Here is a 10,534-nt window from a genome sequence, read left to right as displayed (position 1 = left end):
AGATCTAGTTGGAAAAAAAATATGGTTCAGGTATCGCCATATTTATGTTGGTGATGGTGGCCGGAGAAAATGGCGGTTATGATGGACACAATGATAACAACGAGCAAAATTTTTTACAACTTCCTAGGGTTATTTAGGTACAATTATAAACATTCCACTTATTTTTCAAACTTTCCTTACATAAATGATAGGATTATGAATTCAATTGATTGAAGAATTTGGTTGGAAATCAATTCAAATTCCAGTTTGTTTCAAAGCCAACAAATATAATAAGGAATGGACTTTAAATTCTAATTCCCTTAGAATCCCATGATTCCATCCAACTAAACAGACCATAAAAGTTTTACCCAATGTATAACATGGTGAGTTAACATATAATAATCGCTTAACGTACATTACGTACTCGAAATACGTTCAAGGTTAAAAATACTAAAACGTTCAAGCCAAATTCACAACCTTTAAACGTTCAAGATTAAAAACACTAAAACGTTGATCAAGACAAATTCACAACATTTAAACATTCAAGGGTAAATCTTTAAACGTTCAGGTTTAAAGTATAAACGTTCAGGCAAAAAACCTTAGACTTCAGGCTTAAATCCTGATATATTCAAGGTTATGACCCATCACTCAAAACTCAAAATTGATCAATTGAAGCTTCAAATCGATGATTAATTGGATTTATTTCAAGGTTAATTGATCAATTATGTTCAACAATTACAATTGCTCAATTTGACAACTGACCTGGTGAACAACGATTGATAGTTGTGTCGGAAGAAGATGGTGGTCACGACGGTAGACAATGGTCGCGACGGTGGACGGAATCAACAGGAGAAGAGGTGGACGACGACCGGCTCACATAATTGTGATTTTAGGGTTAGCGTGATTATTGAAGATCGACATTCCAAAGTGTCGCGTGCCTATTGTACGATAAAGGATTAATGTATCGGATCCTCACATGTCAATTAATTATTGATTTTCACACTTCTCATTTTTGTGATCCTTTGTTGAATAACTCAACCCTGTATTATTATTATTATTATTATTATTATTATTATTATTATATACACACACTAGTTTTGGAGCCCGTATAACACACGAGATGATCTGAATAATTAAGTTACAAATAAAGCAATACATAATGTATATAGAAAAAATGTAATACATCCATGCTTGTATCATTATGCATAAATTGACTTTATTTATATCACAAAATGATTTTTTTTCAAAAAATAATGAACTTAATAAAAAAAATAATGCACATGCAAAAACATACCCAAGAATACTCCATCATTGAAAATTTATTCTCAGTATGATATATGTGTAATTGAAATAAATTTGGTTATTAACCAATTTCGAAGAATACTTCTCATATAATAATAGTTTTGAGTTACATCATGAAAAAGATTTTGATAAGTTTGAGGGCTTCTCGACTTTGTCAATTGACAAATTAAAACTTGTTAACCCGTTTAATTTTGTTAATGTTTTACTTCACTTGAGCATAATTTTATACGACATGCTTCACATACAATATTCCGATCACAATTCAAGGAAAATTCAATACTCACACTAATGTTTCTAATTTAATAAAAGTTATAAGTATTGATATGCTTGGAGGTGGCATATAAAAAATGTTTGTCATTTTTTCTTAAATTTTAGTAGTCATGGGAAAAATACTCAATGTGCAAAATCCCAAATCTTTTGACTATTTCCAAAAATGTCCATAAAAATAAATTTGAAACACAATGACATTTAAAATTCTAACTTACATTTGTTTTACATTTTCAAGTCAAAACTTTGAACCCCTAACAAGTTTGGCGATAAATCTATTTGCATTCTCAAAATTTTAAAAATATTCAGATTAACCTTTTTTTACCCGTAACAAATTTGAGCAAAATGTAGTTCATTTGTACAAACGATCTATTTACCAACTTTAAACCCGTTACAATCAAATTAAAGTTCCACAAAAAACCCGAAGCAATCCTTAATTAAAAAAACCCAATAAACTAAATGTGATAAACTTTAATATATTTGAAAATGATTGGTATATATTATCCTTACAATTTAACACATATATGTATAGTTTACTAAATTAACAAAAAAAAATAGATAGATTTAAATCATATATTTATTATTTATAAATTTATATGACAATGTACAAAAGAACAATAGATAAACGGATTTATTTTTAAAAAATGGATTAACTTTTAAGCATGTATTTATAATTTAATGATTTAAAAATTACTTTTTAAATTGAACGCATATTAGAGTTTTTTTTTTCTTTTTTAATAACGATCCTCAACAATATACATAGTATAATATGTTAATGATAACATTTATAATTATATTCTTTATATTTAACAAACACAACTTGCTCTTGATTTTTGGATTTCACCAAGTATGTTGTGAACTATATTCTAACAATGTATAGTAGTATAATATGTACATATTTATTTTTATAAAATTGTATAAATATAATATAAATAGAGTTTAAAGAAAAGAGAATAATTTAATCATGTTATAGATATAATATATATGGAGTGTAAAAGGAAAGTGAATAATTATTGATTTATGACATATATTAGTTTTGGAGGGAAAAAATGTGAGGATTAACCACAAACCGACACGTGTCTACGATTATTTAACTTTATTAGAATAGGTGTATATATATATATATATATATATATATATATATATATATATATAATAAACAAAACCTTTAAAAGCTCTCTGGTTGCTTCCTACTTTCTCTCAGGCCACAAGATTGTATTATATGTAAACGGAGGCTTCTCATGCATTTAACCCGAATTCATGGGTATGGGTCTCACCAAACCCAGATAGTCCTTAAACGGGTTATAAATCTCATTAAATTATAAATTCATTTCACCAAATATTTGACATGAAAATCCTATAAAATAGGGATATGCTAAACATTAATATACTCCTGCTGTCCCATTATAAGTGTCAACATTTACTTTTTTTGTCCCATTACAAGTGTCCACTATCAAAATTTATTAGTCAACTTTCATGTTTACCCTTAAACACACACGTCTAACATGAATAAACAATATTGATGGACCCACTTTTCAATGACATTATTGTCATTTGTTAAAAAAAAAGGTAATCATACAATCCACCTTAAACTTTGTGTTTTTCAAACCTGGACACTTATAATGAGACGGAAGGAGTATAATTTTTCTTTTAAAAATATATTATTTATAATTTAGAAACAATGTTATAGTATAAAATAAGCGGGTCATGGTTCTCACCAAATCTATATAACTTTCAAACCGGGTTATAATATCTCATTATTTGTGAAATCAATTCATCAATTCTTTAGTATATTATTACCTTTCTTACATTATATAAAATTAAAATCCAAAAATTATATATAAATATTATAAACGAATATGTAATACGGGAGATAATATATATATATATATAAACGAAAACTTTAAAAGCTCTCTGGTAAATCCATACATCCTCTCAAGCCACCAGATTGCATTGTTTGTAAATAGAGACTTCTCATACATTTAACCCGAATTCACGGGTATGGGTCTTACCAAACCCAGATATTACTTAAGCGAGTTATAACATCTCATTAAATTAAAAATTGATTTCACCAAATATTTGATATGAAAATCTTATAAAATAGAGATATACTAAAAATTAATATCTGATTTCTTTAAAAAAGATATATATTATTTATAATTAAAAAACAATTTAATAGTAAAAAAAATAAGCGGGTTATAAGCTTTTAAACGGGTTATAACATCTCATTAATTTGTGAGACCCTTTCATCATTAAACTCTAAATATGTTATTAACTTGCTTACAATAAATAAAAATAAATAATAAAATTAGAAACGGAAAATGAAAACGACCCCCTGTAATTTGGGGGATTAAACCTAGTGTGTGTGTGTATAGTTAACAAAAAAAAGTTCATTTTCAATTATTTTTCTACCCTAAGGGTATGTTTGACAAGGAGTTTTTAGGAGCTTCTAAGAGCTTCAAGCTTAAGCTTTTAAGAAAAAGCTCAAATTTATTGAAAAGTCTTGTTTAGTTAGAGTAGCTTGAAGGTTTTAGGGGGTGTTTGGCCTAGCTTTTTTAACCAAGCTTATAGCCTTTTTAGCTTTTTTTTTACAAAATAAGCTTAACTTGGTGTTTGGCTTAGCTTTTTAAGCTTATGCTTATTAGCTTATATATGCTCATTTGAATAAGCTTATTTGAAGATGGTTTTTTTAGCTTATTTGATATAAGCTTATTTGTTTAAGGGTGTAAATTATTCATTTGTCCTCAAATGGTGGTGGAATAGTAATTATTACTCTAACAAATTAAAGAATATTGGATTTAACAACTTATTAAGACACATAATTAACTTGTAGAATATAAGCTAATCCAAACACTTAAAAAGAGCTTTCAAATAATAGAAAAAAAGCTATAAGCTAATTTTATATATAAGCATAAGCTTAAAAATAAAAGCTAGGCCAAACACCCCCTAATTATGAGAAAAATTTTGAACCTAAAAGCTTCAACTAGTAGCGTTTAAAAAAAGCTACAAGCTTTTAGTATTTCAAATTTTACAATTTTGGTACTTGAACTTTCATCATATTTTGTTAATTCATATAACAATTACATATTTAACCCATATTCAAAACCAAATACCCCCATGACTTTTTAAAAGATCATAACTTTTTCACACGTTAATATTTATTTTTAAAAAATGAATCATAAACACGAGCATAATTTTATTCTCTTTAATTCGAGTATCATATTGTTATACTTTAACTTTAAAAAATTAACATATTATGTGATTATTGGTTAGGATCGGCAACAAGGCGAGTCAGGAAAACCCTGGTCATGTGTAAGACCAAATTAGGGTCGGAACGAGTCGATGCAAAAATGGCTAATTTAGTCCGGTTCATGTTGGTATGATTTTGAATCGAAAGGGGTCAAGTCAGAATAGGTTTCGGATTAGAACGATGCACTGCGCGAGCACCCAACTAGTTTTATTAAAAGCTCCAGCTACTCTACCAAACACCTAAATATTTCTAAAAAGCTACAGCTACAACTTCTAGCCACCAGCTACCAGCTAGCAACTTCCAGCTACAGCTACCAGCTAGTTTTGCCAAATATACCCTTAACCTTCTGTAGTTAAGAGCTTTCGTCTATTACTTTTGATACATGTATATAACTTAGAATCTAATTAAGTTGATGAAAAGTCAAATGTCGTGCTTATAAAAGGGAAAAGTGCAAAAAGTTAATTGGGAGCAAATTAGTTTTGATGATGAACCCTTTTAATAATTACTAATATTGCTTTGTTAGCCTTCGGTAAAAGTTATTAGTTTTAGGTAATTCATAGTTTCTGAAATTTTATTGTAAGTAAAGCTAATATAACCCCATCTTGTTAAAAGTTCTTTATTTGGTATAATCTTACGGATTAATTACATGCATCTAGCTAAAAAAATAATTTGTATTGTTGAAATAATCATTATTCTTACTATAACTTTTACAATATATGACATCGGCCATACTGGAAACACTGACCCCAGACCGCGTGTCTCGGCCGTGGAAAAAATCACCCCGTCATGGGTCTCTCTCTCTCTAAATTATTGGTTAAAAAATTATTGGTTAAAAGATGGATTGGGATGATAGATAACTATCTCCGAAGTTGGAAGATGGTTAGGAACATAATGGCGTAGCACTGACATGAAAAGAGTGAGCGTTAGAGATGGTTAGTGGTGGGATGGTCACTCCCACCACCTTAAGTAAACATATTGTATGATATGTGTAAAACCAAATATGTGAATAGAATATTGACAAATGATAATCAATTAGTTATCGGTTATTGGATATATTATCTGATTAAGCCAAAATAACGAATATAGTAACTTCCATAAAAAGTCGTAAGAAATTAAGAAAATAAGTAAAGTCATCCTAAATTCTTGATATTAATTTGTTTAAAATAATACAATTTCTTTGAAAAGTAAGGTCCACCGAGCCTAACACCTTATAATGTGATTGATTAACACAGCATGCATTGACATAACCAAGGAACGATCGACAACAACAATCATCATGTCTTTATCAAACGTTTGGTAACAATAATATTGCACCACTAAACACCACTTTAACTTCTTCATAATATTATCCTCCAAAAGTTTCAGTTTCTTTCTTAATCTTGTGTTCCCAAGTTAGAGGAAGATCGAAATCACACTATCGAATATCGATCCATGGGTAGTACTGCTATGTTTGATGATGAGTGTGAATACTTGTTTAAGACAGTTCTGATAGGAGACTCAGCTGTTGGAAAATCAAATCTTCTTTCAAGATTTGCAAAAGATGAGTTTCATATCGATTCTAAACCAACAATCGGGGTGGAATTCGCTTATCGGAACATCAAGATCGGAGATAAGATGGTCAAAGCCCAGATTTGGGACACTGCTGGACAAGAAAGGTGAGTATAATTCGTTCTTTTCTTGTCTTTTTGATCTTTAATTAATTCAAGCATAAATATAGAAACTTTAATTTGAACACAATATATAACTTTTAATGGTTACTGTATAAGTCATAATTATATGATTATAACAACCAAAGTAGAGGTTGCAAGATGCCTAGAGTTCACCTTGAAACGTGTCAGCTCTTGGTTCGCACCTGACCGGGTCAGGTAACTCAGGTAGACCGATAAACAACACACTCTTTAGAGTTAAAAGAATATATTTAATTTTAAAATAATAATATATTCTATAAATTTTTTAAATTAAAATAATTTAGAAGTTACGTATACACTATATATATTATAGTTTGGGTAATTTTCTTGGAAGTTGAATTTTAATTTGTAAGCTATAACATCTAATATGTCACTATCTGTAGTTATTTTTTTATAGTTATATTATAATTGTACACAATTATTTTTCGGTGAAAATAATTACCCGTATGATCATGTCATCTTCACATCTTGATCTAGATTCAGAGCGATTACAAGCTCATATTATCGTGGCGCATTAGGCGCAGTGTTGGTCTATGACATAACTCGAAGAGGAACTTTTGAGAATTTAAGGAAATGGTTACATGAGCTTCGGGAGTATAGCAACCGTGACATTGTTATTGTTCTTGTGGGAAATAAGTCGGATTTGGTTGACTCGAGGGAAGTAGATATTGAAGATGGTCAAAGTCTTGCGCAACTAGAGGATTTGTGTTTCATGGAAACATCTGCAAAGGAGAATCTGAATGTGGAAGATGCATTTCTACAAATGATCACCAAAATATTTGAAATTGCAAGTCAAAAGAGTCTTGAAGCCAAGGAAAATGAGGCAACAAAGCAAGTTCTTGATCATGAGAGGAAAGAAATAATATATGTTGTGGATGAAGTGAGTGCTACTAAACAAACTAATTGTTGTGCAAGTTGAATAGAGGGTTATAGATGTTTGACTTTTGAGGTCAAACATTGTAATTTGGACTTTGGAATTAATAGTTTTGTTTGGGTATGGATGACATATTCAAGTAACCTTGTTTTTCAGACAAACACAAATATGAAACCACATCTAAATATGATACGTTTGGAAATGGTCTCAAAATAAAACAGAGACCGATTTGTAGTGACAACAAATTGATCATAAAAAATTGCGGTATTTGGGTGTCGGTATTTTTTTATAAAAGTTTGCGGTTCGGAAAAACAACAAGACTTTGACTTTTTTCATAATAGTTTAGCGGTTTAGCCATTAAAAATTGGCCAAGTGTTAACCTAATGCCCAGGATTATTCTTGTGCTGCTCAGCAAATGCCTAGTTGACATTTGCCATTTGTAAATAAAGATTAAATAGTTAAATTTCGAAAATGACTTGTACCTGTACCTTAACTTTTATAAATTATTTTAAATCACATAAACTTTTTAAATCACTTTAAACGTGTATTAACCAAGTGATTAACCACATGAGAAATCATCATGGGTTGGTGACCCTGTGACGGAGATACACCCAAAGGTTCTTGGTTCAAGTCTCATGGGTAACAAAGAAACTTATCTTTCAAAAACAAAATTATTAGATAAATGTTGTTTCATGTCAGATAGAACATTGCAAGTTTATAAATAGCAAAGAAAAGTTTTCATATTAGTAGAAGTATAAATAAAAATGTTTTCAAAGCTAAGCTGGAAAGTTTTGATTAGTTTTGGACAAATCAATGAAGATGCATAATAAGATCATCAAAATTAAGAATATTACTTAATGTCACTCAAAAAATTAACACACAACTGAACAAGGTAAAAAAATAATGCACAAGTAACTCTCAGCTTTTGACAATATCATTTGTCACACACATATATATGACATATATTATCAGCCTGAAGGATCAGTGATCTTGCCCATGAGCTCCTGGAGTTTTCTCAACCTTGCTTTCTCACTTTCCTTCACCAACTAGAACATTTCCAGTGAATCATTATTTAAAAATTACAACGAAAAGTTATTCAAATTCGGCTCGTTTAACTAAATCAAGAAACTTCATAGCTTGTTTTTACCTCAACTAGAGTGATTGTTAGTTTATTCTTTTTTTCGTTCTTATTGCGGAAAGCCTCCATTACTTCTCGATATTCTTTCTCCTGTTTTCAGACGATAAAACTGTAACTAACTAGCGCTCTCTTCGATCTTTTGAATAAACTTTGTGTATAAGTGTAATAAGCCAAAGCATGTACCGTACCTCTTATGAGCTCATCTACAACTATGTCTTTGATATTTCTTAAAAGTTTTTATAAATAAGTAGTGTTTCTATCATGATTACGTACAACATGTATTATTTATAGAAATAATCTAATTTAGCAAAACGAATAGTACTCTTTTTAATATTGGTTTCAATATTATTTTAGTACAATTTGATATTCTTTCAACTAGCTTGAAATTGGAATAAACATTGGCTTAAATTACAAGGTGTGAAGTGCACACACTCAACCATGTATATTATGATTTCAAGCATGATGACCTTAAAGGGTTTACGTGACGAAACCCCTAGACCATGGGTGAAACCTTCTGGTTAATTAGGCATTTCACGACACTTTCCGGTTCTATGTCTTGTTTGGTTTTGAATACATTTGATTAATTAAGTGAGTTTTAACCTTTTAACTAGTTCAAATAGTTATACAAGGTCGTACCTTCTTGTGGCAACTCTTTCCCAAAGATCTGAGCTCTTGGTTAGCCTTATCTATCTTTTTTCGCACCGTGGCTAATTCTTTCCTCATAGGATCTTTCAAAACCTCTAGTTCCTAATGATCATACAAAGAAAGAAAGAAAGAAAGAAAGAAAGAAAGAAACATTATAATTAGCTAGATAATCCTGATCATGCATGTGAGTGTGTGAATATGTGATGATATCCTAATGATAAACCCTCGGATGGGCAAAAGTAAAAGTGCACTAATTTTGACGTTATTTTACTAATCTCGTGAAACTAACGTTAAAAGTGGCGGAAGGTTAATCAGGCATCATGTGGTGGCGTTGATAGCCGAAAGACAAAGGCACATGCACCAATCAGCTGGTGTCCCTGATGATTGAGTGTTATGTGCCTTATGTCCAAGGCTTGATGCAAAACTACTATCGAGCCGGGGGTCTCACCGGAAGCAGCCTCTCTATCCCTATGGGATATAGGTAAGACTGTCTACATCTTACCCTCCTCAGACCCTACCATAGCATTGCTATTGGTGGGATATACTGAGTACGATGATGATGATGATGATCTTTGTAAATGACTCAAATTGACTACATTAGTTTTTTCATGACTTACTTCCCAAACCCGAGCCAGTCGTCTGGATTTTTCTTCTGCTTGATCAAGCTGAAACTCGAGTTTTTCCCTAACTTGCATCTTCTTCTTCGCAATCTCTTCTTCTCTTGCTTGAAATAATTCGACAGCCAGCTTTTCGTCTTCAACATTTTCATCCGAGGTTCCCATTGTTGCTATGCTCTTCATTTTGCTTATCTTTATGTCTCAGAAACCCTCCCTTTTGTAACCTTCATAGGCTGCTTTAGCCTCTTTTGCTTTTGTTCTGAAAATTATATATTTTTCTGTCATGCACATGCATGTGTATGATCATCTTCCTTTTAGCATGTAGTTTAATCAATTTGTTTCACAAATAGATGATAATAATAATAATAATAATAATAATAATAATAATAATAATAATAATAATGGTAGTACACACTAGTATGTACATATACATTTGTTTCACTAGGGTCGGCTTTTAGGTGGGCGAGGATGAGCGATAGGGCCCACTCCGACATGCCTTGAATTTAAAAAAAAATTATATATATATATTAATAAAACAGTTACATTTAAACAATTTATAGATGAACCTCCGAACCTTATTTTAACAACTTTTATTAAAAACCTAACGAAATTACAACTAGCCCATTAGCCAATTGTTCAATTGAAAACCCAAAATACCAAACATAAACAAACATAGCCCAATTACTCACTAGTCCATTAACTTCTTTTATTTATTGTTAACGCAATTATCGTCACTCGATCTATAACAAAAAAATTGCATATGAAGGCCCATTT

The 10,534-nt window shown here is 30.6% G+C and overlaps 2 protein-coding genes across 2 annotated transcripts; one reads left to right on the top strand and one right to left on the bottom strand.

Annotated features, from left to right (window-relative positions):
* Nucleotides 1-6,176: 6,176 nt before the first annotated feature.
* Nucleotides 6,177-7,531, top strand: LOC143556333 (ras-related protein RABA6a-like). Its single transcript, XM_077045676.1, has 2 exons — nucleotides 6,177-6,453; nucleotides 6,964-7,531. Exons 1-2 carry the CDS (start codon nucleotides 6,230-6,232, stop codon nucleotides 7,403-7,405), a joined length of 666 nt encoding a protein of 221 aa, XP_076901791.1. The 5' UTR covers nucleotides 6,177-6,229; the 3' UTR covers nucleotides 7,406-7,531.
* Nucleotides 7,532-8,328: 797 nt separating this feature from the next.
* Nucleotides 8,329-9,925, bottom strand: LOC143556433 (uncharacterized). Its single transcript, XM_077045754.1, has 4 exons — nucleotides 9,761-9,925; nucleotides 9,135-9,245; nucleotides 8,508-8,588; nucleotides 8,329-8,406 (listed from the first exon to the last, which is right to left on the bottom strand). Exons 1-4 carry the CDS (start codon nucleotides 9,923-9,925, stop codon nucleotides 8,329-8,331), a joined length of 435 nt encoding a protein of 144 aa, XP_076901869.1.
* Nucleotides 9,926-10,534: the final 609 nt, after the last annotated feature.

The sequence above is a fragment of the Bidens hawaiensis genome, unplaced genomic scaffold (genome assembly GCF_021521415.1).
Source record: "Bidens hawaiensis isolate Kalapana, Puna unplaced genomic scaffold, B.hawaiensis_p1.1 tig00001035_1, whole genome shotgun sequence".
NCBI classification, from domain to species: domain Eukaryota; kingdom Viridiplantae; phylum Streptophyta; class Magnoliopsida; order Asterales; family Asteraceae; genus Bidens; species Bidens hawaiensis.
This window is presented reverse-complemented; position numbering and strand designations above follow the sequence as displayed.

Bases quoted from the DNA above. Each gene is read 5' to 3' on its own strand.
- LOC143556333 (XM_077045676.1), top strand. From the start codon at position 6,230: ATGGGTAGTACTGCTATGTTTGATGATGAGTGTGAATACTTGTTTAAG. The intron at 6,454-6,963 runs GTGAGTATAATT...ATCTTGATCTAG, and splicing joins GACACTGCTGGACAAGAAAG to ATTCAGAGCGATTACAAGCT.
- LOC143556433 (XM_077045754.1), bottom strand. From the start codon at position 9,925: ATGGGAACCTCGGATGAAAATGTTGAAGACGAAAAGCTGGCTGTCGAA. The intron at 9,246-9,760 runs GTAAGTCATGAA...TATGATCATTAG, and splicing joins GACTGGCTCGGGTTTGGGAA to GAACTAGAGGTTTTGAAAGA. The intron at 8,589-9,134 runs GTACGACCTTGT...GTCTGAAAACAG, and splicing joins GAAAGAGTTGCCACAAGAAG to GAGAAAGAATATCGAGAAGT.